At 35.5% G+C, this 12,650-nt stretch overlaps 8 protein-coding genes across 8 annotated transcripts; 4 read left to right on the top strand and 4 right to left on the bottom strand.

Annotated features, from left to right (window-relative positions):
- Positions 1 to 58: 58 nt before the first annotated feature.
- KLMA_10136 (uncharacterized protein) lies at positions 59 to 2,014 on the bottom strand (the record flags this gene model as incomplete). Its single annotated transcript, XM_022818174.1, has 1 exon — positions 59 to 2,014. One exon carries the CDS (start codon positions 2,012 to 2,014, stop codon positions 59 to 61), a length of 1,956 nt encoding a protein of 651 aa, XP_022673673.1.
- A 488-nt stretch (positions 2,015 to 2,502) lies between these two features.
- CRS1 (cysteine--tRNA ligase) lies at positions 2,503 to 4,749 on the top strand (the record flags this gene model as incomplete). Its single annotated transcript, XM_022818185.1, has 1 exon — positions 2,503 to 4,749. One exon carries the CDS (start codon positions 2,503 to 2,505, stop codon positions 4,747 to 4,749), a length of 2,247 nt encoding a protein of 748 aa, XP_022673674.1.
- Positions 4,750 to 5,057: 308 nt separating this feature from the next.
- Positions 5,058 to 5,988, top strand: VPS75 (Vps75p; the record flags this gene model as incomplete). The annotated part of the gene is made up of 2 exons (XM_022818196.1): positions 5,058 to 5,080; positions 5,184 to 5,988. The coding sequence occupies 2 exons, from the start codon at positions 5,058 to 5,060 to the stop codon at positions 5,986 to 5,988; spliced, it is 828 nt and encodes a 275-aa protein (XP_022673675.1).
- A 10-nt stretch (positions 5,989 to 5,998) lies between these two features.
- Positions 5,999 to 6,550, bottom strand: CWC25 (U2-type spliceosomal complex subunit CWC25; the record flags this gene model as incomplete). The annotated part of the gene is made up of 1 exon (XM_022818207.1): positions 5,999 to 6,550. The coding sequence occupies one exon, from the start codon at positions 6,548 to 6,550 to the stop codon at positions 5,999 to 6,001; it is 552 nt and encodes a 183-aa protein (XP_022673676.1).
- Positions 6,551 to 6,921: 371 nt separating this feature from the next.
- Positions 6,922 to 7,248, bottom strand: SUI1 (translation initiation factor eIF1; the record flags this gene model as incomplete). The annotated part of the gene is made up of 1 exon (XM_022818218.1): positions 6,922 to 7,248. One exon carries the CDS (start codon positions 7,246 to 7,248, stop codon positions 6,922 to 6,924), a length of 327 nt encoding a protein of 108 aa, XP_022673677.1.
- Positions 7,249 to 8,213: 965 nt separating this feature from the next.
- SLA2 (Sla2p) lies at positions 8,214 to 10,331 on the top strand (the record flags this gene model as incomplete). Its single annotated transcript, XM_022818229.1, has 1 exon — positions 8,214 to 10,331. The coding sequence occupies one exon, from the start codon at positions 8,214 to 8,216 to the stop codon at positions 10,329 to 10,331; it is 2,118 nt and encodes a 705-aa protein (XP_022673678.1).
- Positions 10,332 to 10,353: 22 nt separating this feature from the next.
- On the bottom strand, positions 10,354 to 10,995 carry MATA1 (uncharacterized protein; the record flags this gene model as incomplete). Its single annotated transcript, XM_022818240.1, has 1 exon — positions 10,354 to 10,995. The coding sequence occupies one exon, from the start codon at positions 10,993 to 10,995 to the stop codon at positions 10,354 to 10,356; it is 642 nt and encodes a 213-aa protein (XP_022673679.1).
- Positions 10,996 to 11,860: 865 nt separating this feature from the next.
- MATA2 (mating-type protein A2) lies at positions 11,861 to 12,625 on the top strand (the record flags this gene model as incomplete). Its single annotated transcript, XM_022818252.1, has 1 exon — positions 11,861 to 12,625. One exon carries the CDS (start codon positions 11,861 to 11,863, stop codon positions 12,623 to 12,625), a length of 765 nt encoding a protein of 254 aa, XP_022673680.1.
- Between the last annotated feature and the right edge of the window lie 25 nt (positions 12,626 to 12,650).

Genomic DNA, 12,650 nt, shown 5'->3' on the forward strand with positions numbered 1-12,650 from the left:
AACAATACTATGAAAGTATCAGAATTTGTTATACTAATTTTTTTGTATGTATATATCGTTATGTATCGTTTTTCATAATCATGAAATATGTTTTTCTGTGTGTTTCCTGTTCTGCATCCAGTATCGATATGAAAGCCTTTGCAATAGCTTCGAAATCTGTCATTAAGCTTACATGAGGCATCTCGCTCGAAACCTTAGCGACAACAGGGAAACCACGAGTTTCCGGAAGAAGCCATTTGTGGTGAACAACCCCATCGCCAGCTCCATAATAAAAGTCCTGATAGTAGCCCTTTTTTATCTCATCACGGTTTTGCACTTTTGCACCTCTTACTGTTGGCACTTTGTCACCATAAACTATTGCTAAAGGAGGGTATTTTTTTGAAGGGTCATACTGTAGCTGGTCCATGAACTTCTTAGTTCTTTGTAGGATTTTTGTCAAGTATCTGTACGAATCTTCAAAGGAAGTTTGAAATTCATCATCAGACTCTTCCTTTGAAAAATTACTAGATGACCTGATCATTTTTACCGGGGAGAAAAAAGCCATTTTTAAACTCTCCTTAAGCGTATCGTTATCCTTAGTTTTTTCCTCTCTGTCTTTATTAACTAGAGGTGATAATCCATACTCTTTCCAAACCTCTGGGTCGAAGTAGTCTAAGTCGTAACGTTCAAATGTTTTCCTGTTAACAAAACATCTTCCATCTATTGGCAGGAAATAAAAACTGCTTCTCATGAAGAAGTTGGTTTCAGCTTTTAAAATACTTTTATTCAAAATAACTTCATCTCCATACCTCAATGGCCCTAAAATATTTGGACACTGACTAGGTGCTCCAACGTATATTATTCCCCTGATTAGATGCGTTGCATCCTGTAGCACTTTATGGGCCAAAAGACCACCCATGGAATGCGCTATAACATAGGTTCCAACTTTTACTTTTTGTTTATCATACAACGCTTGTAATTTCTCTCTCAATTGGGAGGCAGTAATATCTAAAGACAATCTCCAGTCATATCCAAAGTCTTCAATATTAACGTTTGGATTCATAGCTAGACGTTTGATTAATCTTCTTGCTATATCAACTGGGCCAATATGCGTTAGCATTCCATCTGGAATTATTGTTTCACTGGCTCTTAATTCATCTTCATCCTCAGGACCTAACAGTAAGTTAATTTTTTTAATATTAAAGCCAGCTTTGATTGGAATCCAAACACGTTTTTTTGTTTCTGCATTTCTTAGTATACTACCGCGATAACCACCTAGTATAACAATGTCCCCACTTATCTCATCCCAAACTGTTTCAAGCCTTGACATAGAATATCCATCATCAGTCATATCAATTGGCTCTGAAGTTGACAAGCTTTTGAACACATTTATTAAGGTGTCAGGTTTTAGTGCATTTTTAACAGCTTTGGATCTGACATTTTGCATCTTTTTGTTATTTGCAAACAAAAATCTTTCTTCAATTGATGTTATCGATTCTTGCCTTTTAAGCTTTAATTTTATTTCTTCCCTATCTAATTTTTTCGCTAAGGTATTTTCGGTGTCATTATTATATTTATTATTGTTATTAATATTATTATTATCATTAATTTTACTCTCATCATCATCTTCAATGAAAACCGTCTGATCATTAGACCATAGTGCTTTCAAAGAGTTCAAGGGCGATACTGGAAGTGGGTTTTTCCCACCAAACGGCAAGCTAAAGGTAAAAATCTTTTTTTGAGGCCGAACATCATCCAATATCTTGGCTTCTTCATTCTGCTCATCGTCTTCCACAAACTCCGGCTCTTCTTCAAAAAGGGATCTTGAACTTCCTTGTCTTTTTTTTGTACTTTCTGATCTCGATATAACGGCTGATCCTCCTATGAACGAGTTCGCTTCGTTAGTGTACGAATCTCTGATTGGCTTATAACTGGCCAAGAGTTCTGAATTCACATCTATATCATTTTCTTGTTCGCTTTGAGTTTTATTCTGTGCCTGTATCTCCCGCTCTAGATCGGAGTCTGTATTCTCCATATCAGGTATGATTAGTCGTCGCTGATATTGATATACTGAATTTCGAATTTATGAGGTGGTTCAACTTCTGCACGTTACTTTGCTTTGTATGATGTTATTAAAAACTTTTACAGGAGTCATCTGCAAATTCTCAACAAAGTTACCTACTAAGAGCCGAGCTACCTTTTCTTCGGTGTTTTCAAACTTTGATCCGCGTTTAAAATCACGTGTCAGAGAAGTATCAACTCTGTCTTTTTTTTTTTTTTTTTTTTTTTTTTTTGAAGGAATATCAGCTTTTTGAAATTTATTTGAAGGTTTAACACAACACAACATGTCCATCAAATAATTTTTTTTGATATAATGAACTTATATTTAAAAATTGTGAGAAATCTCGTTAACAATAGTTGTGAAACCTCTTGAACTGTATTTCACATCTTTTAGCATAAGTTTTGTTTATGCAATTTGATAAGAAGCTGTCTGTTTTTAGAGTAATTCGAAGAATTAGAACGATGTCAGCTCCAAAAACTATTCAACCAAAATGGTTTAGACCAGAGCAAGAGAAGCCAGCAGCTGTCCTAAAGCTATACAATACATTGACTAGAAACAAGGAAGTTTTTGTAACTGAATCAAATACCAAATATTTGACCTGGTATTCTTGCGGTCCTACTGTTTATGATGCCTCTCACATGGGTCATGCGAGAAACTATGTTTCCATTGATATCAACAGAAGAATCCTACAAGATTATTTTGGTTACGACATTAACTTTGTTCAGAATGTCACCGATATTGATGACAAGATTATCATCAGGGCAAGACAAACATTTTTATTCGAAGAATACTTAAAGAAACATCAAGGTAAAATCACAGAAACCGCAATTTCCGATGTCGAAGCAAGTTTGTTTGAGTTTATCGAGAAGAATTTGAAGCAAAACTTTAGCGATATCTCAAAGTACGAATCGTGGTATTCTGGCTTGGATTTAGAGAAAGAAAAGGCATCTAATCCTAAATTCTCCATGTACTCTACATCTGTCAATAATGCTATTTTGGCTTTAAAGTTTAAGAATGAGGAAACTTTTTTCGCACAGGCTAAAGATGTCTTAATGCCTTATCTTGACAAAAGATTAGGTTCTACTTTAAATGACCCTGAAATCTTTCGCAAATTACCATCATACTGGGAGAAAAGGTTTGATGAAGATATGGCTGCATTGAACGTCCTTCCTCCAACTATTACAACTAGAGTTTCCGAATATGTTCCAGAGATTATAGAGTTTGTTGAGAGAATTATTGGAAATGGTTACGCATACCCCACCACTGATGGATCTGTTTATTTTGATACAGCCAAGTTTGATTCCGCGGAAAACCACGACTATGCTAAATGTCAACCTTGGAATAAGGGCCAGCTAGATTTGATTTTAGATGGGGAAGGTTCGTTATCCGATTTTTCTGTTAAAAACGGTAAGAAGTCCCCTAATGACTTTGCTCTTTGGAAGGCCTCTAAACCTGGCGAACCGGAATGGGATTCTCCTTGGGGTAAAGGTAGACCAGGATGGCATATTGAATGTTCTGTAATGGCCAGTGATATTCATGGCTCCGTTATTGATATTCATTCAGGAGGTATTGATTTAGCTTTTCCTCATCACGATAACGAACTAGCTCAATCCGAAGCTTGCTTTGATAATAAACAATGGATTAATTACTTTTTGCACACAGGACATTTACACATTGAAGGTCAGAAAATGTCTAAGTCGTTGAAGAATTTCATAACTATTGATGAAGCGCTTAAAAAGTATAGTGCTCGTCAATTGAGACTCGCATTTGCTTCTGTTCAATGGAACAACCAGTTAGATTTCAAAGAGTCTTTGTTGAATGAAGTTAAATCATTAGAAACTTCTTTTACTAACTTTTTCCGGAATGTTAGAGCTTTGAACAATGATTATAAGCATTCCCTTGCCGAAAACAAAATTATAAGTAAGAAGTTGTCATCTGACGAAAAGAATCTACTTCAAGATTTAAAAAATGTCCAGAATAAAGTTCATGTCTCCTTTTGTGATAACTTATCCACACCTCAGGTCTTGAAACATTTGAACGAATTGCTAACTGTTTCCAATACCTATATTGCCAAAGTAGGTGCTGATTTGAAGATTGAACCTTTATTGGCGGTTACTAGATACATATCTAAAATATTAGGTGTGATTGGTTTCGAAGTCCGTAGCGATGGTCTTGGTTGGTTGGATGTAAATAAGGGCGAATCTTCTACCTCAGGAAGTAAAGAGGATATCGCTATGCCATATGTGAAATGCCTATCTAACTTTAGAGATGAAGTTCGTCAATTGGCTATGAATAAAGCATCTTCAACTGAATATTTGAAGATTACTGACAGATTAAGAGATGAAGATTTATTGAAACTCAATGTTGCTATTGACGATAGACAGGGTCAGGCATCTTTGGTAAAGTTCCTATCAGACAAGGAGAAGGATGAGATGCTTAAGGTGATAGAAGAAAGGGCAAAAAGAGAGGCCGAAAAGGCTGCCAAAAAGGCAGAACAACAGAAATTGAAGGAAGCTAAAGAGAAAGAAAGGTTTGAGAAGGCGAAAATTTCCCCTCAAGAAATGTTTAAAACCGACCAGTACTCGGCTTGGGATGAAGAAGGACTACCTACTAAAGATAAAGATGGAAATGAAGTAACCAAGTCCATGTTGAAAAAGCTTAAAAAACAATGGTTAGCTCAAAAAAAATTACATGAAGAATTCTTTTAATAGAAGAGATTTAACGTGCTAATTCCTATGTAAATATAATTTGAAATATTGAACTAATTTTAATGTTATAGAACTTGTTTCATGAATCTTGATGAGAAGGTTAATTTTTGAATATATCTTTTGTTCTTTATTGATCTTGGTTTCGTCTGAATGTGATGTTTTTTTTTTTTTTGTTTTTTTTTAGTATATTTATATGCATTTATATTAGTTCAAAATTTGTCGAATTTTATTTCAGATCGTTATTTATGAAATACAAATACAACAAAGAGTGATATGATAGCGCTCATAACGCAGCAAAACAGGTTAAGATGTCCAACAGTAGTTCTGTAAGGTATGGTGATTTGTAATATTAAGCATTAACTCGTTTGGAGATGTTCATTTAGTATGATCATTTATTAACTAATTTTTTCATTGAAATAATGACATGTTTTTAGTGATGCCTTTAAAGGTTTAGCAGAATGCGAAGATGAGATGGAGTTGGTAGAAAACAAGGTTGAATTATATAAGATTAAACTAACTACCCCAGTTTTTGAGAAAAGAGATAAACTCTTGAATGATATACCATTTTTTTGGAATATAGTATTAAGCCAACATTCTGATTTCGCAAATTATATTAGAGCTTCCGATTTCAAATATATCGAGGCTATAAAAAGTGTCAGGGTCCGGCCTTTGGTTTTGGAGGACGAAACAGCTAGTCCTAGGGATTTTAAAATCACTTTTGATTTTAATGAGATAGATGGAGATCTCCCAAGCCAATCTGTTACTAAGGTGTTTAAGATCGAAAAGGATATTTCTAAAATCCAAGTTAGGAAACATCGTACACCTGAAGATGATGAATTAGATGCTGAATTAGGGTTTTTAACAAGTGAACCAGTTAATGTTGAATGGCCGAAGTCATATGAGAAGATTACTCCACATCTCATTGCTGACAAGACCACTCCAGAAGGAAAGAAGAATTATCGTACAGGTATGAAAACCTTTTTTGCTTGGTTTAAATGGACAGGATTAAAACCAGGGAAAGAGTTTCCAAATGGCGATTCTTTAGCTAACCTTTTTAATGAGGAGCTTTATCCTTATTGTGTCAAGTACTATACCGAAGCACAGCGTGATGTTATTGATGAATCGGAAGCGGATACCGATGAAGAAGACAGTGACCAACCATTAAAACTTGACTTAAATGGTAGTGAGAGTGAAGAGGAGTCTGAAACTGGACCTCCGCAAAAAAAGGTTAAAGTTTAATTCTGGGGATCTAACGCCTATAGGTTTTGTTGTTATATCTAGACTTTGTGTAGGCTAAACCTTCTCTATTTTGTTTTGTATAGATGTCTTTCAGCTGTCTTTTTTTGGCTGCGGTGAACTTCGCCATCGGATCTTCGCCTGCTAAGTCGTTGTTGTGGTTTGATGTTTCCTTATTTTCTATGTCTTGGAATCCGTTGTAATGCCTTCTTTTTTTCTCTTTTTTTGGTTCTTCTTGGTGTTTATCGTCATGAATGTTTGCTTGGTTTATAAGTGAATCCGTTATAACCTTTTTCCCTAGTAAGAAGTCTTCATCGTCTGCTATTTGTGATTTAGCATCTTCGTACATCCATTCAAGCCCAGTTTTTTTTTTATTAGTTTTGCCTCTTTCTTCATCTCTACTTAAGTTATTGTAATGTTCCAACTGACGTTCTTTCTGTATTTCCTTTTGACGTTCCTTAATCTTTTTGTTTTCTTCTAATAGTTCTTGTTGTGCTTCCCATACTTTCTTTCTGTTCTTAAGAAGTTTGGGATTCCAAGATTTTAGTAGGTTTAAATCACTCATGGTGTAAATGCGTTGACGACTTGTTTCTTATAGATTTCGTATTTCCTTGAAATGTTTTTAATGTTTTGTTGCGTGAAGTTACTAGACTATTTATTAAAATACTTAAATTCATGTGTATATTTTGAAAGAAAAAAAAAAATACTATAGTAAAAAGATTTAAAATGATATAGTTATTTGATAGATAATGATATATATGCGCACTTATATCAAGAGCCTAGTCTGTAATTTAAAAAACTTTGGAATGTTTCCGATAGAAAGACCATCTATTTTTTTCTGTTAAAGACGTGATAGCGGACTCTCTATAATACCGACAAATGTACTCTTTTTGATGGAGAAAAATTTAAAATGTCACTTGCTAACTCATGTGGAGCTTAGAAACCGTGGATCTTAATGTTCTTCTTTTGCATACCTAGTTGAGTGATCATGAATTCACTAACCTTTGCTCTTTGGTCACCTTGCAATTGAATAACTTCTCCCATCTCTTCGTCTTTCACAATGTTACCATTGCATGCGAAATCCTTCTTAAGGACCTTTAGAATTCTTTTTAAATCATATTCCTCTGGAACACCTTGAACAGTGGTTAATGTCTTTCTACCGTTTCTTTGTTGGATACGGATGTGGATGTAGTTGGCCGAAGTTGTCTCGTCGTCACCGGTATCAGCAAAAGGATCGAAAGACTTTAGGTTTTCAATAGACATATGATGTTTTAAGTGTCGATTCGGTTGATTAGTTCAGTGAACAAGTTGTAGAAAGCAAATACTCCTGAATTATGAGAAGAAATACCGTGGAAAAGAAGAGGCTTATTTTTATATGTAAATTTTGGAATTAGTTTCGCAGGTATGTTATCTTGAGAGAAAAGGTCGAAAATGTTCTTTCTTTGTTTCTCTGGTAAGATTTTTCTTACACGAGAATTTTACGAACGGGTAATCATGCTACGTAATCAGCTGTTGGATTTATATTTCTCCTTTTTGATATTATACTCCCGTGTTCGATCCTTGAAGGCATCAGTTATTAACTAATGCTGATCCCATATTTGTTTCTTTTGTTTCATGTCCCTTTTTTGGTGAAAAAGAAAAGAATATTTTTTGGGGGTAAAAATCTGAAATACGAAAGTTTTTGGGTGCCTCATAATTGTTTTAATCTTGTGTAGGAATGGTCTTTTGACATTGTAGAAACCTGAAACCACCTGGGGTATCCTCAAATCTAACTCGAATTCGTGACAATTAAAGGCCTAGAAACGTTTGTAGAGCATTGTTGTAATCGTGTTTGAGGTTTGAGCCTGTCACCTCAAATGACGGTTTGTGGCAAGTGTAGTTTGTTTCTGTCGTCGCCCTTAAGACATATTTTGGGACATATTATCCTGTCCTTTTTGAAGAAGTTTGAAGTCCGTTCGAAACCTGGTAGTAAACCTTTTTAGTTTTAAAGTCACGTGGAAGTTGTCTTCAAGATCGTATGTAATGATATTGATTTTTGGTAAGCCTAGTTAGTCTATTTATGTTTAGGTCTGGTTCAAATAGGAGAGCTGTTCTTTTCAGTCACTTTTTTGGCGGAGTAGTTGAACGGTTCGATACTGTATATATTTGTAGTAATACAGTGAGGTCTGTATTAATTCTAGGTCTGTTCAGCTTTGTGATAATTGACATTGGATCGAATCAATTAGATTATGTCAAGGGAAGAACAAGCGTTAGAGAAGTCTATTAAAAAGGCTTTGGGTGGAGCTGATGTGGCGCCAAAACGTAAGCATGTCAGAGCTTGTATTGTATATACGTGGGATCATAAATCTGCTAAAACGTTCTTTGACCTGTTGAAGGTTCAAAGGTATTCTACTGATGAATTGCAATTGTTCAAGACTTTGGTTTTATTACATAAAGTTTTGCAAGAAGGTCATCCTTCAGCTTTGGTGGAAGGTATTAGAAATATCGATTGGATTGAGTCTATGGGAAGAATCTTTGCTGTAGAATCTGGGGGTGGTAATTCGTATTCTTCGTCTAAGTTTCGTTATGTTGGTGACGAGTATGGTCGTTTAATTGGCGAATACGTTTACTTTCTTGTTAGAAAGCTACAATTTCATAAAAGCCATAAAGGGTTTAATGGTACATTCGAGTATGAGGAATATGTGTCTTTGGTTTCTGTTTCTGATCCAAATGAAGGTTATGCTACTATTTCCGATTTGATGGACCTTCAAGACTTCGCTGACGGACTACAAAAGTTAATATTTGCTAGTATTTCTAGTAACCGAGGTGGTGGTGGATTCTTGGGCTTTTCTAACACATTAGATTCTAAGACAGCTGTTTTGGTTCCATTGGTCACTGAAACATATGGTATTTATAAGTTTGTGACTTCTATGCTTAAAGCTTTGCATAAACAGATGGATGATTATGATGCTTTAAGCGAGTTGTTTGATAGATATAGTGAACAATGCACTCGTTTGAGTGAGTTTTACTTTGATTGTGATACTGTACAGGCTTTGAAAAATTTAATCACCATTCCAAAATTGCCATCAGATCCATTAAGTCGTATTTTGGATGATCAAGATGAAGCTGAAGTGAAGGATGTAGTATTTGAAAGGGAGTCTGGAAACTCTACGCCTTCTGTTCCTAGCAGAAGTGCTACACAGGAGAATCTTCGTAAAGAGTCGCCAGTGCGTGCAAATTCCGTTGCAGAAGTGAAATCTGAGGCTAAAAATGCAGGTCAAACAACATCCAAGCTGGTTCCAGTTGCTACTGGAATTATGGTCCCAACGGTTACTGGAGTGCAACCGGGTACCTTCCAAGCAGTACCTGCGGTAAATGAATTGTGGAATACAAATGTTGTGGCTGCACCTACTGGAGGTGTTCAGACAGTGAACCCAGTGGTTTCCCAGCCAACTAATCCTCTAGTTATGCAACCTACTAATCCTTTAGTTATGCAACCTACTAACCCGCTTGGAATTCAACAAACGAATGCTTTGGTGATGCAACCAACCAATCCCTTCCAAATTCAACAACAACAACAACAACAACAACAACAACAACAACAGCAGCAGCAGTTGCAACAGCAACAGCAACAACAGCAATTGCAACAGCAGCAGCAGCAATATGCTTTAGAGCTAGAAAGACAAAGGCAAGCACAAGAACAACAGCAACAACAGGAAATGCAAAAGGAATTGTTAATCCAACAAAAAACCCAATCGTTACAGAATGATTTGGTAAATTTAAAGCAACAGTACGAAAGGGACCAAATTATGCTGGAACAATATGATAAACGTGTTCAAGAGTTGGAGTCAGAACTAGAAGCTCAAAAAGAATTCAAAGAAAAATACCAATCTTTGGCCAAATTGTATTCCCAGTTACGTCAGGAGCATTTGAATGTTCTAAAAAAAGTGAAGAAACTTCAAGATGACTTAAATGATTCAAGAAACGAAGTCAGTGACTTAAAGAAAGAGGCTAAAAGTAAGGGCAAGGGCATAGACAGAAGCGGCATGATATTGAAAAGTCTAGTTGAATCGAGTATCAAATCGCTCCAGGATCCGATCGCCTCTCTTGATGTGTCAGACCTTGCCACCGATCTTTCCAATGCCTTCATCGATGGTGATATCAATACCATAGTCAATATTCTGCCCGAGTTTGTCTCACTACTGCTCCGCTGCCCACAGGAGATGCAGACCATAGCAGAAGACTTCTTGCGATGCTTATCCTCGGCAAAGCAGACCGATTCCGTGATAAACGCCAACATTGCGTTCCAGGAAAAGCTTAAAATTAGACAATATAGTTACAGATATGGTGATAGTGATGAAGTATAAGGAACATTGTATTGAGGGTATTCTATTTAATAGGACCAGCTATTGGTTTTACTTTCTTCTGTTTAGATTTCGTACGCATACGTTTGTTTGTAAACCATATCCTAACTTGAGAAGCAGTTAGACCAAGCTTCTGAGCGATGAATAATCGCTCAGAAGTGTTAGGACACTTTTTAACTTTAAATACTTTTTCAAGCAGATCTTTTGCTTCGGGTTCAAGGAAGAATTTCTTTGCAGTACGAGAATTCTGATTATCTGGTGAAGGACTGTCTTCTTCTACAGTGTCATTTTTAGAATCTTCTTTCCCAGAACTATCAGAAGGATTCTGCTCCTTGATCTTGAGATTGTTTTCAACAGGAAGTAATTGTATAGTTCTTAGAAATTGATTATTGAAGGCATCAGCAACCATTTGGGGGTCCACTTTCAAATCTTCTAGAGGACATTTATTCAAAATCGTTTCCAAACTCGTGCTGTATTGATGATATAACTGCAAAAGAAGTGCTTTGTTAGAGCACTTCTTTACTGCCTCTTCAGGAAATGGTATTGAAAACGTCTTAAAAGGAGATGAAAACCCATCTTCTTTTAGCTGTACTCCTGCCAAACCTTGTGCTTCCTGGCATAATTCTTTAAGCAGGAGAATGGGATTCTTTTTGTCATGTCCATCCATTGGTGAGTGAAGAGCAAAAGAGACAATACAGCCTAAGTTTCTTGGGGTTGGGCTCCAAGAGTAACCTCACATCGTGGGTATTTATTAGAAATCGTGTGTTTTAAGTTTGAACCAAGAATCTTTTGTATGTATTTTCAAATAGAGACTTACATGTCCGAGTTTTTTGAAAACTGTTTTAGATATTTTTGCAATGACAGATTTAAGCAAAAGGACAAATTATAACAGATATCACTTTATAGTAAGAAGGGTTTTCATTAGTTTAGTATACAGCAGAATATGGTGAATAAATTCACCAGAAGAGTTGGTGATTTCATTTATGAAGAAGTGGTGAATTTCTGATGAATTAACCATTTATTAAGCCTTCTTATGAATTTTTGGTATATTTCAATCAGTTTACAAGATATCAAACAGCTTCCAAAACTATGTTATTTAGGACTACCAAAGACAGGTATATACCAAAAATCAGAAATTTATTCAGAAGGAATTATAAAATAACAATAATAGTAAGATTTATTTTGATTAATAAAGTTAACTGTCGTCGGATAGCTAAAACTGCAAAATACATAGTATACCATTAGTTTAATTCACCAAGTACTCAGAATCCATCAAGAAACAAGTCAAGAAGGACAATTGAATTCATTAAAATTTGATGTATACCTGAAACTAAAATGAAATCTTAAAACATTATGTCTTAGCTCTCTCTGTGTGTAGTTTTTTCTTTTCAGATATGTCCTTATGTATTTTTGAGGTAAAACAAACCAATAATTAAAAGCATATATATAATATAAAGATTTCGTGAAAGGCCCTTTCTTGGTGTATTATCAATCTATGATGCCAAAAACCACCAGCCACGACCGCACCAAAAATGTCGAACTCTACGCTAAGAAGAACAACTTTTTTCAAGCTTTCTACGAAAGAAGAAGCATGCTCCAGTAATAAAGCAGTGCAAAGTAATAACAACTCTATTGAATTTCCTAATTTGAAGAGAAATGGTAAGGCTTTTACTTGCTCATCCAATGAAAAAACTTCAAAGAAGTTTACTAGACCAAGAAATCAATTTGTGCTTATGCGTACACTCTTTAATAGATGTGTGACTACACACATCTTAGAACATTTTAACCAAACAAAGATTCAGAAAAACATGTTTTCAGTTACTTCTAAAATAACTTCGGAACTTTGGAACGAGTCCCCCTCTGAACTCAAAGTTTATTTTCTGCTATTAGCAACTTTAGAAGAGAACTGGCATAAAAACAAACATTATTGTTCATGGGACAAACAGTCATCTCAGACGCTTAGTATGGAACCTATAGAAAATTCCCATATATTTTCCAGACTGGCAATAAGTCTGTCAATGGGAGTAGGGAGTGCTGTAAGTTCATATAGCGCAAAGGATTTGTGTCTATTCCCTAAGACTAGAACCAAAAAGAAGAGGGTTGCGTCACCAACTCTGTTACCCAACCAAAGGTTCAATTCAAAATTCAACTCAAAACTCTCTCAAGATACAAAAACAAAATCACCAAAAAGCTTGGTTAGACTAAAGTCAACCAAGCTTCCAACCCAATCTGGTAAAGTGTTTAAGAAACGCTATCAAAATGAAAACCGGGTTATCGAAGATCTCTTCCTTGTTTAACGTGCGTATTATAAATAAAATATAA

Source organism: Kluyveromyces marxianus, chromosome 1 (genome assembly GCF_001417885.1).
Source record: "Kluyveromyces marxianus DMKU3-1042 DNA, complete genome, chromosome 1".
NCBI lineage: Eukaryota > Fungi > Ascomycota > Saccharomycetes > Saccharomycetales > Saccharomycetaceae > Kluyveromyces > Kluyveromyces marxianus.